The sequence below is a fragment of the Pezoporus flaviventris genome, unplaced genomic scaffold, assembly GCF_033815535.1.
Source record: "Pezoporus flaviventris isolate CSIRO_AGI_PZ_B2104156 unplaced genomic scaffold, CSIRO_AGI_Pfla_v1 ptg000031l, whole genome shotgun sequence".
NCBI lineage: Eukaryota > Metazoa > Chordata > Aves > Psittaciformes > Psittacidae > Pezoporus > Pezoporus flaviventris.
The window spans coordinates 2,499,004-2,514,289 of record NW_026892579.1 but is presented as its reverse complement, the minus strand read 5'-3'; the positions used below and the strand labels follow the sequence as shown (position 1 = coordinate 2,514,289).

General features: G+C 37.3%; 1 protein-coding gene across 6 annotated transcripts in view; it reads right to left on the bottom strand.

Annotated features, from left to right (window-relative positions):
* Positions 1-15,286, bottom strand: part of TBC1D32 (TBC1 domain family member 32) — an 85,296-nt gene that overhangs the window by 18,070 nt on the left and 51,940 nt on the right. For 5 of the 6 annotated variants that reach the window (XR_009744505.1, XM_061460025.1, XM_061460030.1 and 2 more), the window contains exons 27-28: positions 8,307-8,432; positions 2,082-2,165 (exon numbers count right to left, since the gene is read on the bottom strand). Coding sequence is in view for 5 of the 6 variants with exons in the window: in XM_061460025.1 (XP_061316009.1) it covers positions 2,082-2,165; positions 8,307-8,432 (210 nt within the window). In the remaining variant the exon portion in view is untranslated. The remainder of the gene's footprint in view (positions 1-2,081; positions 2,166-8,306; positions 8,433-15,286) is intronic. The other variant, XM_061460028.1, reaches the window with a different exon arrangement.

The following is a 15,286-nucleotide window of genomic DNA, read 5'->3' as shown; positions in this document are numbered from 1 at the left end:
AGATTCTGAATGACCTCTTTGCCTCAGTCTTCACTGGCAAATGCTCTGACCAAACCACCCAAGTCTTGGAAGGTAGACGCAGGGACTGTGAGAATGAAGACCCTAGGCCCACTGTGGGAAAGGATCTGGTTTGAGACTATCTTAAGAACCTGAACATGCACAAGTCCATGGGACCTGATGAAATCCATCCGCGGATCCTGAATGAGCTGGCAAAAGAAGTTGCTAAACCATTGGCCATTATGTTTGAAAGATCATGGCAGTCAGGTGAAGTTCCTAATGACTGAAAAAAGGATAAAATAACCCCAATATTCAAGAAAGGGAAAATGGATGACCCGGGGAATTACAGACCAGTCAGTCTCACCCCTGTGCCTGGCAAAATCCTGGAGCAGATTCTCCTGGAAGGCATGCTAAGGCACATGAAAATCAACAAGGTGCTTGGTGACAGCCAGCATGGCTTCACTAAGGGGAAATCCTGCCTGACCAATTTGGTGGCCTTCTATGATGGGGCTACGGAACTGACAGACGGGGTAGAGCGGTTGACGTCATCTCCCTGGACTTATGCAAAGCGTTCAACAGTGTCCCACATGACATCCTTGTCTCTAAATTGGAGAGACATCAATTTGATGGATGGATCACTCGGTGGATAAAGAACTGACTGGATGGCCACAGACAAAGAGTTGTGGTCAATGGCTCAGTGTCTGGCTGGAGACCAGTAACAAGTGGTGTCCCTCAGGGATCAGTGTTGGGACCAGTCCTGTTCAACATCTTTGTCACTGACATGGACAGTGGGATTGAGTGCTCCCTCAGCAAGTCTGCCGATGACACCAAGCTGTGTGGTTCGGTTGATACGCTGGAGGGAAGGAATGCCATCCAGAGGGACCTTGACACACTTGTGAGGTGGGCTGATGTCAACCTCATGAAGTTTAACCATGTCAAGTGCAAGGTCCTACACCTGGGTCGGAGCAATCCCAGGCACAGCTACAGGGTGGGCAGAGGAGAGATTCAGAGCAGCCCTGCGGAGAAGGACTTGGGGGTGTTGGTGTACGAGAAACTTAACACAAGCTGGCTTCAGTGTGCGCTCGCAGCCCAGAAAGCCAGCCATATCCTGGGTGTGACCAACAGGTCAAAGGAGGTGATCCTGCCACTCTACTCTGCTCTTGTGAGACCTCACCTGGAGTACTGTGTGCAGTTCTGGTGTCTTCAACATTAAAAGGACATGGAACTCTTGGAACAAGCCCAGAGGAGGGCCATGAGTATGATCAGGGGACTGGAGCACCTCCCATATGAAGACAGGCTGAGAAAGTTGGGTCTCTCTAGCCTGGAGAAGAGAAGGCTGCGTGGAGACCTCATAGCAGCCTTCCTGTATCTGAAGGAGGCCTATAAGGATGCTGGAGAGGGACTCTTCATTAGCGAATGTAGTGACAGGACAAGACATAACGGGTTCACACTTATACGGCGGAAGTTTAGATTGGCTATAAGGAGGGGGTTCTTTACTGTAAGGGTTGTGAGGCACTGGAATGGGTTGCCCAGGGAGGTTGTGAATGCTCCATCCCTGGTGGTGTTCAAGGTCAGGTCGGACAGAGCCTTGGGTGCTATGCTTTAGTGTGAAGTGTCCCTGACCATGGCAGGGAGGTTGGAACTGGATGATCTTAAGGTCCTTTCCAACCGTAACTATTCTATGATTCTAATATAAGTTGCATAGCTTTGGGTTGATTATATATTATGGGGCTTTCAAATGTGAGCCAGACTGCTTACACTATCTTAAATGTTTATGCCACTAGGTTTGCAAATCATTCTATAATAAGTGTGAACAAATACTTTAATCATACTCTCACCTGCTCTGTATCGCCAGCTTTCCATCACACATTCAGAAATATGAAAGCCCATCATTAATAATTATCTGTACTATTTACACATGCACATCATCTTTTGTACCAAAGGTATTTCCCACCCATTAAGAAATAAATTTCTATGCTGGTAAAGAACATTTTAAACAACCCCCAAAATGCTACAAATGCATTAAGAAGGAAAGTATTTTAAATAGAAACAGGCTGCTGGCAATAAATTATTAGGAAACTGACCTTTATCATTTCCCGTGCTGAAATAACAATCCAATTGGCTTTCAGAAAGATGTGACACGAAATTCTCAATTAACTCAGCCAAAACTGCAGAAAGTAAAACCCATTAAAACATTAGAGGCAAGGAACAAAATGTGGAACTACATAACCTACCAAGTGACAATATGTGAGAAATTAAAGCTATTTGAATGCCTGTGTGTTTATTTATACTTTATGGTGGAACAATTCAAAGCATGCATAGCCCTTCTGCATTCTTAACAGTATTCCAAACTTAAATTTTAATAGCTTTACTGAAAATATATTGTGTGTAAAGAAGGAGAGAATCACATATTTATATCCTCCAGGGATTACTTCAGAATTTGTTACATGGTTTCAATATGAAACGAAAATTAACTATAATTAAACTAAAATATCTTACCACATGTCTGTGTATGTAAACAGGAAAGAAAAATAAACAAAAACACTACCACCCCCCCAAAAAAGCCAAACCAGAACCCCTAAAAAACCCCAACAACCTGCACACAACAAAAAACTCCCACGACCCTGAAATGACGCTAACAAAGTAAGTGAATCTTTAGGGATGTCCCAGCTCAACAGGATGGTAGCCAGGAAGTTAGCAAGAAATCAAATAACAAATCATTAACAAAAACTGATTCTTCAGTTCTCCAAGTTTGAGGCTACTGCAACTGCGCATGTGCCACCTTACAGGTTTAAACACAGGAACAAGGAAGCCTTTATGCATACTGCATGTGTACACTGCACGGAGGAAGACCATAATGAGGCAAATCATATTAAGAATTTGAGATAGCAACAATGAACAATTTTTATAAGCAAATGCTATCCTAAAAGTGTTATCATGATAAATAGGGTTTAAAGCACAGTGGTATAACCTTTTCACAATAATGCAAAGCAAGGAAATGTATTTAGAGAGTAACAAGTGCTGCTACACATGGCCTTTCCTGTTTTAAGAGTGCATGTTACCATCTGAATGTAATACCACCAAAGATTCAGCACCCGGTCCCCCATTCCTGCACATAACGCCATGCTCTCAAAGGTGTTTTTGCTAGTTTTAAACTGAATAATTCCACTACACCATTTTAGCAGATAGGTGTGAATAGTTGTGATAGGTGTGAACAGCAGCACAAGGCGTAAAAATCTGTGGAGGTGGCAGTGGAGAATGCTAGAAAAATCTTGAGCTAGCCTTGAACAGGAACACTAACACAGGACACTGCAATGCAAGATCTTTTGTGTGTGAGGAGGAGAAGACAGAACCTCCAACCACAGTCTGATGCTTGTTATACGAGAAAAATAAAGAATATATCACAAAGACAATTAACTCTCCTTCCAATCATTTTAAGCCAACATACTGATGTTAAATCATGACTGTTTTTTTTTTCCTTTGCTTAGTTGTCTAAAATATGTACAAAAAATGACTGATACTGAGTAAGTCCAGAAAAATGTTTTAAAAGCGTAGAGTTTTGGCAACACTACACTGATGGTTAGGGCAAAGGGGAAAAGAGTTTACAACAGCTAAACAGGGATTTACAGTTAGAGTAGCCAATGCCAACATCAACAAACTTAATTTCACACTGCAAAGGACTACTAAATCAAAACCACCCCCCCCCCCCCCCATAATTAATATTCTTAAGCATTTTTATGGTGAGAAGAAACTGTTAATTAATTAATAGCTATTTTTAATTGTAGTTAATAAACCAAATGGGGCTAGCAAAAAGTAATTAATTTTATAGAAGAGTAATAGTTTATTCGTTTTGTGAGAATGAACACAATAAACAATCTCACTGATTTTCACTAATACGCTTAGTGGAATTTGGTCCACAAATAATATAAAAAGTATTTGTATAAAATGAGCAAAGTTGTCTATACCTGGCATTGCAGACAGCAAAAAGCAGAAATTAAACTTGAAATTTGTATCTAGAAGTTTACTGTATGTCCACTAGCATAGCTATTACAGAAATATGCCATACTACAATAACAAACAGGAAATATGTTAAAAAGACCAACATAATTCAGAAAATTTAAAACTGAGTCAGAACACTGTACATTTTTTCCCTTTTTGCTGGAAGGCAACCACACGCTTGACCTAGCAGTCGAATATTTCAGTTCAGTGCTTGACTTAATGGGAGAAGTGACAGCTCAACTGCTAAGCAATTTTTTGAAACTCAAGCACTAAATTGATTTCTACCATTTGAAAGTATTTATCTAAGTGCCTAACGGGATCTTTGAAAAAAGATTTTAATCAAGTTTGAGAGTGGAAAACACATATGAATTTATCAAAACAAATGCGGTTGATACAAAAAGGGTTTTCACAGGACACTCGAACATCCATGAGAAATGACAAGTAGTTATTTTAATTTTTGTCTCTTAATACTAAGTCATTTATCTGCCATTTGGACACCACCTGATAACTGTTATAAAGGTGGAAACTGGCTTAGTGATTTTTCATTTTACTGAAAAAGCAGACAAAAAAAATTTAGGAAAGTTCATTGTATATACTACAGTCGGTATTGTAAAAGCTCACATTCTTATGCTGAGGTTATGTTTAGAGATAGAGATGAGTGCTGTGGCCTACTAACTCAGTGAAAACGTTGATTTTCTTAAATTATGGTAGTTTGGCTGTATTAACATTTAAGTTATTAAGAGAATGACAATTAACTCATGTGAATTTAATCGTATATCCAAAATAAAGAGAATTTTAATTTAGAAATGTGTAATCATATACAAAATAAATGAAGGAGTTTTAAGATTCCCTAAACAATTGCAGTATGCAATCATAAAATACTTGAATTCCTGAAGGATGCTTTTTTTTTTTCCACCTTGAAGAACTAATGTACAAAAGGAAGGAAATTAAAATAGCTTCTAAACTTCTTAAGAACACTGATTAAAAAATTCATGTGATTAAAATTTGGTTTAATAGGTAACCACGAGCTAATTCCTACTCTGAAAGGTTTATGCCAAAAATTTCCAAAATTGTGAAAAGTGACAGATTTTTTAGATCCTCTAATGTAACTAGTGTTACTGGATCATATTCTGTACTGGATCTTATTCTATACCAACTCAAGAGATGCTTGGGAGGAGTTTAAAAGAAGAAAAAAATCTTTCTTAAGAGTTAACAGTAGCCCTGCTTGACTTCTGTTAGAGGTTAAAAATAACAAGAGTAAAAACCATGGACAGCTGACAAATTTGTAAGAGTAGTGTCAGCAATTTCCAACTTCATCAAATTCAGTTTAATAAATCTATGATGAACGCAGCTGGCAGTTTCATTCTTAATGGCAACAATAAGAGTACTATTTTAATTGCTAAGATAACAGGAGAGACTTTCAATTATTGTACATTGAAATGGCAAAGGAACAACTTGCCTTTCCTTTGAACAAAACAACTTATAAAAAGGTTCCTACAGTGCTGCCATCAGAAATGAAGATTCCATACCTTACACCAATATACAAGTATCGTCTTTACTAGTGGTAAACACAGCCTTTCAAATCCTAATCAAATGGTGTAATCTTTACAGGCACATTCACATGCACTTACACTGCTTACAGGGTACTAGTTTGGAAATTACTCCAAACTGGTTTGGGGGACAGAAGAAAGAAGTTTTGATCTGCAATTGTTCTTCTTGTGTAACATGAAAGACTTAGTATTCCACTCTAATTCTGAAACAAGGTTCCTTGAAAAACCAAGTAAGGACATAAAAAGGTAAATATTTTTCTTATTATTCTTATTTTAAACACCTCTTTTGCAATGCAGTATTTTTAAATTCATCACATTAAAAATGTGAGCAGAACACAGACAGAATCTAGATCTAACTGAATGATCTTTGAGGCAGAAAATTTGGTCCACTTTTAAAAAGATCAAACTGAGCTTTGAGAATATGTGTTCTTACAGAGAAGGTTCCTCTGACGATCAATTCAGAATGAAAATCTAATGCAGAATGGAAATCTAATACGGTTTTTTGAAATCACAGCCTTGAGAATTCTCTCTCACATACTTAGCAAGAGACTTTGGAAGACTACTATGCAAGACTAAAGACAGCCAAATCTTCTATAGCTGGACCTAATGAAGACAGATGACTTGTTAATGCTAGTCTCCATTAGACAGGGTCTGGTACAGGAAGCATAAGCATGCATCTTTGTTCTGTAATCTGTGGACTTTGCTCCATCTGTAACTAAAGAGAAAGTTTTGTTTGGAAGATTTCTTGGGATCTAGACTGAAGCCTCTCAGTCCTTTGAAATCTGGGAGAGCTTGGGAAAGCTGTCCATCACAGAATAGTTTCTATGAACATGATGTCTCAAACCACAGATATTTTGCTACATCTGACATATCTTTATATTCACCTTAAATTACCAGTAGTTACACTGAGTTTTTATTATCCTTTTGTAGGGTGTTTTTATTTATCTAGCACTTCATTATGCTATTCTGTTTCTATTTTCCTACTTCAGTTTTTTGTGGTTTTTGAAAGCACTTGCAGAAGACTCTGTGAGACTTAACAATGATTCCACAGATACTTTTTTTGCTGACTTTTACTCCCAGTTCCATCTCAGCTGGAAACAGTTATCCAGAAGAAAGAATAATGTTTTGCCTGGGGTTAACAAATCTTAATGGCTCTCTTTAACTCTGCATTCTAACTTCTGGTATCTCTAATGAAGCTGCAGAAAACGAACTACACAGGTTTTGAAGCTACATAAAAGAAAGACTTTTCCTTTCTTTGTAAGCCACATATTATCTTTTTTTTTGTAAAAAGATGTTTTTACAACAAATAATTCCTTTTAGATGCAGGAATACATACAAGCAATTTTCAACAGAAATTTCATATAAACCAAAAAGAGATCCGTCTAGAAAATATGCATTCAAATAAAATTGATTTTACAAGGACTAAATTATTTGTGCTTCACAATATATAACATCAAAAAAGCCCTCAATGAACTTTTAGATCAGAGTCATGCAAGAAAATAAACATATGATTTTGCTAGAAAAAAATAGGCTTTTGTTAATTGCTACTCCTCCATTTATTTTCCTTATACTAACAGAAGCTCACATAAAATACATTTAGGTATTTCTTAGTATTTACAAATCTCTATTTGTTCACCTTTCACAAAGCTCTCTGAATATATGCATTTGTGGATGTGTACAATATAAAAGCACATACATGCATTATTTACAAATACATAAGTATTCTGTCTAAACACACATTCTTCCAAATGGAAGGTGAAAGCTCAGTTTACAATCACTTAAGACTATAGACTCAAGCTTGTTTCAAACAAGCAGCAAGAACAGAGAACTCAGGAGTTTAGAAACATTCAATAATTATTGCCTTTAAGCATATTACACAAATCATAAACTTATTAACTATTTTAATATTAAATCAGTTCCTGTATAAATGACTTCCTTAAGGCTTCTGAAACTACCCTGTAGCTTCTATATTGCTACATAATTTACATAAAATTCAGGTCTCTTATGTAAAACACAAATGCTGGGTTACTTTGATCCTATATAGAAGATACTTCTGTCTTCACTGTCAGTTGTATTAATTGCTTACCTAAAGAATTTCAAGGGAAGCCTTTGCATCTGTAAAAAAAGCTAGACTATGTATTGACCATAATCAGAATTTTTACAGAAGTAGAAGACACTCTGAGGTACCTTCTGAGGTACAACTTCTGAAAAATTCCTAGCTTCTTTATTGCTACACAGATTTATATGACATGGCAATTAAATTATTAAGTCTGTTTCCTGATGATCTAAGTCACATGGGTGATCACTGTTTTTGTTTTGCCTGGTATGATGTTTTATCTGATCTATCCCAATGCTCCTGCATGAGTGTACTCTTCATTAGAAAATACACATGAAAATGAAGAAAAACCTGAATAAGTTCTTTGATGTTTAGTATGGCCTAATTCTGAAAAGTTTTACAGGATTGTCTATTAATATCATTTCCCAACCCATCTTAAAGTCATTCATCTTAATGAGCCCTCTTTCTGTGTCAAATTTCAGTAAAACCAGCCAACACAAAAGGATGATGGCCATAAAGAGAAAAAATTGGACATGAGGCATAAACCTTGTTTTGTCAGGAAAATCCCATTGAAATGGTTTTCATAATCAACATAAAATTATTGACTACTTGTATAGGTAATCTTCAATGAACCTTTAAAGAACGGTTGTTTAGTAGTGGCCTTCTGTTTGCTTTCTCTGTTAGACTCATTAAGCCATACTCACTTGTTCCACTGATGATATCTGGTCTGGCTTTCATGACTTTGTAGAACTGTTTTCTGCAAATTTCTGTCCATCCACTCTGCTTCTCTGGACTTTTTAAGAGTGATAAGAGCTTGTCAAGATCTTTATCTGGAAGAAATGAAAACAAAAAAAAACCAATAGTGTTATTCTGTAATGATAATCAAGGCTTTTTTTTTTTTTCCTTTCTTTTTGTTTCTTTTAAACTTACTATATAAGCAGTAAGAAGCTAATAGTTACAGAGTGCCATAGAAATGAGTAGATGCATTCAGAAACTAGAGACCATTTTAACAAAGAAGAGGAAAGTCACATTTAGCTTAGAGCGCTGTCACTGCCTGGTATTTTTGGCAAACCTCATACCTTAGGAAGAAGAGACTAAACAAATATCTCTTATCTGACAGTTAAACTGGAGAAGCAGTCCTAAACCTGATGAAATTCTGCTTTATAAAAAAACCCAGAAATATTCATTTGACTTATGTGATGGGCTTTAAACATTTAAGACATTACTGAGGCACATTTTATAACTCCTCTATAAAGTTGTTACTCTTCTGTCCTCAAATGATAAGAACTGGAAAGACGTTTTAAAGAAAGTAGTTTAGTATTTCCATGTAATTTTACCACTCTGAAAATCAAAAATAGAAGAGAGGCAAAGATCCTCTACCAAATAACACTAGTTTAATAATAAAATGGAGAGGCTGCAGTACTATTTTGTAGGGCATGAAATGAAGCATGATAAGACAGCTACGTAACAGTATTTCACAGAAAATTTCTGCTTCTTTTTGAAGCAGTTCCCCTCACAGGCTTCTACTCTGGACAGATATTATGGCACATATGTGTACGTCTTCAGGTTCCTAGGTATACCTACTGAGTAAATTGTGCAAAATACACTGGGATGCCCACGGGGGAAGAATTCTTTTAAAAGCTTTGCTAATAATCTCCTGTGTTTCCGAACTTTAGCACAAGGACCTAAAATTGTGACAAAAGGTTACATTAAAAATATACTTCTGCAATCAGTGAAATATTACCTTGCATGTTTTGCATTAATATTTGGAGAAAATTAGAATTTCAAATTCTGAAAAACCTAGGTGCACCCAGCATGATTCAGCCCTGGGCCTCAGGCTCAATGCTGGTACTGTCAGAGCCTGCAGCAATATAATTCAGGCACTTTCGAACTTCTGAATGCTTGACTTTTTACCTGAGCACTATTAAAACACAGTCTTTTGGTGCAATTGTTATTTATGAGGCACAAATATACCAAATAACATTTTTTATTATATGCTCAGCTTGCTCATAAAACAATTTTGCAGAAAAGTTTACAAACAGATCTTTATGAGACTCCTTTTAAATGCAAAGAAAGAATTTCAGAGATTACTCCTTACTGTTACTCTTACCTTGTTATTAAAGACACAGTCTTGCTTACAACAGGGAGATGTTTTCAAAATGAAAACTGCCATTGATGCAATGAAAAAAGGATAGTAAGTATGTTCTCTTCTCTTCTGGCTAAAAGTGTTTCACTTCCCCCAGCCTCCCCTCTATTTTCCACTGTGTTAGAGGAAATTGCATATACTTTACCAATTTCCTACAGTAAAATATCACAGGCTGAGGCAGTAAATTTCACAACTAGCTGAGTCCTAAAGAGATTTGAAAACAGAAGAACCATAGCAACAAATGTAAAACCAGCATGTGTAATCATACATGAAAATGTTAAGTTGGCTTTCAACTACTTAAAGCCTTGAGAACTTTTTTCTTTAAATCAAATATCTTCTGCAACCAAAATGTGCATCTTGTAATTCACTGTGAACTATAAATATTAGCAAGCTATCATGATATCTGATAACACAGGACACTGAATAATAAATGCAAAGTAGTGACTAAAATAATGCATACATAGGCTTTGGCAAATCAAAGAGGAAATAATTTTTTCCCATATACAACATTTGTTTAAAAATGCAAATATATCGGGAAGGGCTGACCATTCAAATTCTTTTTCTCTGAAGGCAGAACAAATTTCAAGTTCAAATGACAAGTCCTTTCATAAAGTAATTTTACGTAAGATAAAACTGATAAAACTCAAGTTTTCTAACAGAAAATACTGACTCCTACAAAATGGAAACAATCAGTTAAGCTGCCTTGCCTTAGGCAGCTCCATTCCCAGACTACTTGATGCTACTATGAAATATTTTCTGATCAACTTGATGGGAAAAAATAAAGGTGGCATCTGTAACAAGGGAAATGCACATACACTCACTCCAGCTATGCGCAATCTCTTTGCTGTGGGACCATGCAGTTCCCATCATTATGAAAGGATCACAGCCTACACCACTACTGAATATTTACTCGGGTGATAAAGGTTCTTCATAACTTGCAAGATTTCCTTTATTCTTTTTCTACATTTTTGACACTATAGAAATGAATCCTGTCATGAAAGGTGACTTCTGATTAAAGATTCTACAATTGTTTCAGTCAGTCTATGGCTATTTAGAATCTTCTGAATACTTGCTTTTACTTTTACTTAGTATTTCAGTTTTTATTTTTCCAATAAAACTTAAAGGTTTCCATAAACAAAATACTATTTTCAAATTATCTTTAAATAACCTAATTATTTTAAGATGATTAGTATATTTTCAACACTTTCAATATTGCATATAATTTATTTTAAGCTGACCTAAAACCTAAATTATTTGTTAAGTAAATTGTGTCCTGTCATTGGGGTTTATTATTCAATACAGAGTATTTCAAAAGAAGCTTATTATAGTAACTTATCCTTAATAATTATTCCAATTTAATTAACCTGGAATTCCTTTGTTATCCACAAATAACTAAGTCCTCAGTTAATATCTTTCCAAAAAAAATGTACATATGCTTAGATTACATAAATATGAAAATTTTATGTGAAGAAGGATTTAGTCTTATAGTATTGTCAGTAGGATTTCTATTTCTTTTTCTGCCCTTTACTGCTATTTTTATAAAAGTCAAGGTTGAAGAAAATCTTAGAACTGCAAAACAGTTATTTTACTTTGTGAAGTACTGTAGTAATTCAGTTTGGCAGACAAGGATCAAAGACTAACAAGCTGAGATTTAATCAGTCAATTTACCAAACAGAGACCAAGGTGAAACTTAGATTCCTGTGAAGGAAATACTACTGCTAAAAAAAAATAAAAAATGAAAATCGCTCAAGATTCTCAAGAAAGCAGGATTTCAAGATTATGGCCCTTCATCTCTGCTGCCTCCTTCCGACTTCTTGATCTGAGTCCTATTTTTCTTTTCACTGTTTTTCTCTCTAATATGCTTCCTCCCCTGCAGGTTTCCCAAAATTAAACCTTTATTTTGTGATTGCTGAAATGCACACATGCTAGTATCTAGCAGCATCAATGCATTCAAAATTGTATTGTTAAACATGTAACCTTTTAAAATGTTGATTTATGCTCCAACAATCGGATAAGGAAATAAAAATTACAGTATTAGCAAAATTTCATAAAATAGTGCAAAGAGCATTGACTACTGTATGTGCCTTAAGGTTTCTCTGGGAAGATAGTGTTTAATAAAAAAAGGAACTTAAGCAACTTCAACCAAATACAACTAATGCAGACATGTGTTCTGTCATTAGAATAGTGACAGGCAAGCGACTTACTGAAAAGAACCCATCTTCATATAAACCAGTAGATTTTCAACCTCCCCTTTCCTGTCAAGGAAGGATACAGGACTTAAGAGCCTCAAAGAGCACACAGGAATGTTCAAATTCAAATGACAGAGAAACAAGCTTAAGAGCCATGCAACCAAGAGCATAACCCTATATTTAATACATACTGTAACTGGTATCATATAGTGGCAACTTACAGCATCTTATTTCATCCAGCTAAACCACTTGCTTCTCTTAACAACTTGTCATTCAACATAGACTATCACTTCCACCAATAGGTCATCACAGTACAAAAAAAGGAAAATATCAGGGTGTTTTTTTTAAATGAAAATAAGTTCAAAATAACTCATAATATCAAATAAATGGTTTTAGCCCAAAAATATTAAATTATTAAAATAAAATTAAAATTATAAATGTTATAAATTATAATTATGTTTTATTATAATTTAATATAAATTATTATTATAGTTATATATTATAATTACAAAGTTCTGGAAATTATATATTAAAATTAAAAATTATTAATATGTTAATATTAATAGAATCTATTATTTCACAAGTTACCAAGCAACTATAATTTGACCAACAGTATTACCATGCAGCTGGAACTCCAACTACCACAGAGTCCTGGGTTATGCATATTGCTGGTTACTGAGTGGCAGGGCTTTCACACAGTCCTACACCTGGGTCAGAGAAATCCCAGGCACAGCTACAGGTTGGGCAGAGAAGAGATTCAAAGCAGCCCTGCGGAGAAGGACTTGAGGGTGCTGGTCGATGAGAAAATGAACACAAGCCAGCAGTGTGCGCTCGCAGCCCAGAAAGCCAACCGTATCCTGGGCTGCATCAAAAGGAGCATGATCAGCAGGTCAAAGGAGGTGATCCTGCCACTCTGCTCTTGTGAGACCTCACCTGGAGTATTGTGTGCAGTTCTGGTGTCCTCAACATAAAAAGGACATGGAACTGTTGGAACAAGTCCAGAGGAGGGTCACGAGGATGATCAAGGGACTGGAGCACCTCCCATATGAAGACAGGCTGAGGAAGTTGGGGCTGTTCAGCCTGGAGAAGAGAAGGCTGCATGGAGACCTCATAGCAGCCTTCCAGTACCTGAAGGGGGCCTATAGGGATGCTGGGGAGGGACTCTTCATTAGGGACTGTAGTGACAGGACAAGGGGTAACAGGTTAAAACTTTAAACAGGGGAAGTTTAGATTGGATGTAAGGAAGAAATTCTTTCCTGTTAGGGTGGTGAGGCACTGGAATGGGTTGCCCAGGGAGGTTATGAATGCTCCATCCCTGGCACTGTTTAAGTCCAGGTTGTACGAAGCCTTGGGTGCTATGGTTTAGTGTGAGGTGTCCCTGCCTATGGCAGGGAAGTTGGAACTAGATGATCTTAAGGTCCTTTCCAACCCTAACTGTTCTATGATTCTATGATTCTAATCACTAGAGGTGTTCTAAACACATGCCAATGCCAAAGGTGAGAAGTCCTGCTCTTCTTTCTTCTCTTTTCATGTACATCAATAAATGGCTTCACTAGTTATGCTACATTAATTACTTGAATTTATTTCTTTTTTCTGGAAGGAATACCATAACTGCAGAGAAAGGTGAAGGACAGAAGGAAAGGGAATGGGTGGGAGGAGAGATTAAAAAAAAAACAGCAAGGAAGGAAATGAGTAAGACCTTCCTCTTCTGATGATAGTTTTCTTTTAAATATGCTCAACCCCAGGAGTGTGATTGAAGAGAAATTTATTGTCAATTTAATTAATTAAGCTGCTACAGTCCTGCTTTCTTCCTCCTATGTGGTCATATTTTGCCATCCCATCCCTTCCTTTGTGCTAGTACTGGTTGCTCCGTGTAGCCTTGTCACAAATAACTACATTTACTAGTTTATGAAGCTATGTAACTGCACTACAAATAACCTAGAATTACCTGTTGTCCTGGGTTCAGCAGTAGCAGTCATGTTTGGTTTTTTTTTCCTTTGTGCTAGCTGGTGCAGTGCTGTGTTTTGACTTCCAGCCTGAGAACAGTGTTGGTGAAGTCAATGTTTTCAGTTGTTGCTAAGTGATGTTTACCCTGACCAAGGACTTTGTGAGGCTCATGCTCTGCCAGGGAGGAGGGGAAGCCGGGAGGAAGCAGAGATGGGGCACCTGACTCGGGCTAGCCAGGGAGGTATTCCATACCACAGCACGTCATGGCCGGGGTGGGGGGTGACTGGGAGTTACCCGGAAGGACATGGGCTTCCGGGTGGAACTCGTCTTCTTGGCCGGTGGTATCGTATTCTCTTCCCTTGTTATTTTCCCTTATCATTGTTGTAGTTGATAGTTGCGGTGGTGATTTGTGTACACTGGTTGCTGGACTGTTCTTGTCTCAACCCGTGGGAGTTGCACTCTTTCGATCCTCCTCCCCATTCCTCCAGGAGTGGGGGAGAACCCCGGTGGGGGGGGGGGACATGGACCTCGATTGTTGTCAGCTCGGCACCACTCACTGGGAGTGAGTGAACAAGTTACCTGACTGGGTTTAAACCACGACACCTGTATATATGAGATCTAAACCACCACACCATAACTTTCTGCAGGTTTAGACTAATCTCATTCCCTAAAAGATCCTGCTTTACAATTCTTCAAATAATTCTTCAAATAATTCTTCACTGAGTGTTTGTATCTAAAGCAGGTAAGACTTAGGAAAATCCATAGAATCACAGCATGGTCACCATTGGAAAGGACCTTAAGATCATATATTTCCAACCCCTCTGCCATGGACAGGAATGTCTCACACTAGACCGTGTCGCCCAAGGCTCTATCCAACCTGGCCTTGAACACTGCCAGGGATGGAGCATTTACCACTTCTTTGGGCAGCCCATTCCAATGCCTCACCTCCCTCACAGTAAAACACTTCTTCCTTATATCTAACCTGAACTTCCCCTGTTTAAGCCTGAACCCACTACCCCTTGTCCTGTCACTGCAGTTCCTGATGAAAAGTCCCTCTCCTGCACCCTTGTAGGCCCCCTTCAGATACTGGAAGGCTGCTATGAGGTCTCCACGCAGCCTTCTCTTCTCCAGGCTGAACAGCTCCAACTTAGCCTGTTTCATACAGTGTCTTCATAGCTGTTTTCATAAATGGCAGAAACGGCCCAAGCCATTTCTCATCTGATTGGATGTTGTGATAAAAATTGTTTTTCTGTGACTAAGATATAAAGACCTGCAAATCCATGTGTATCTTATTCAGAATCTAAACTTGAGATAATGAATAACATGACTATATTACACTTGACTATTACATGAAAACAAATCCATATAAGGATATGTATTTTAGAAAGCTCAGGTACATTTC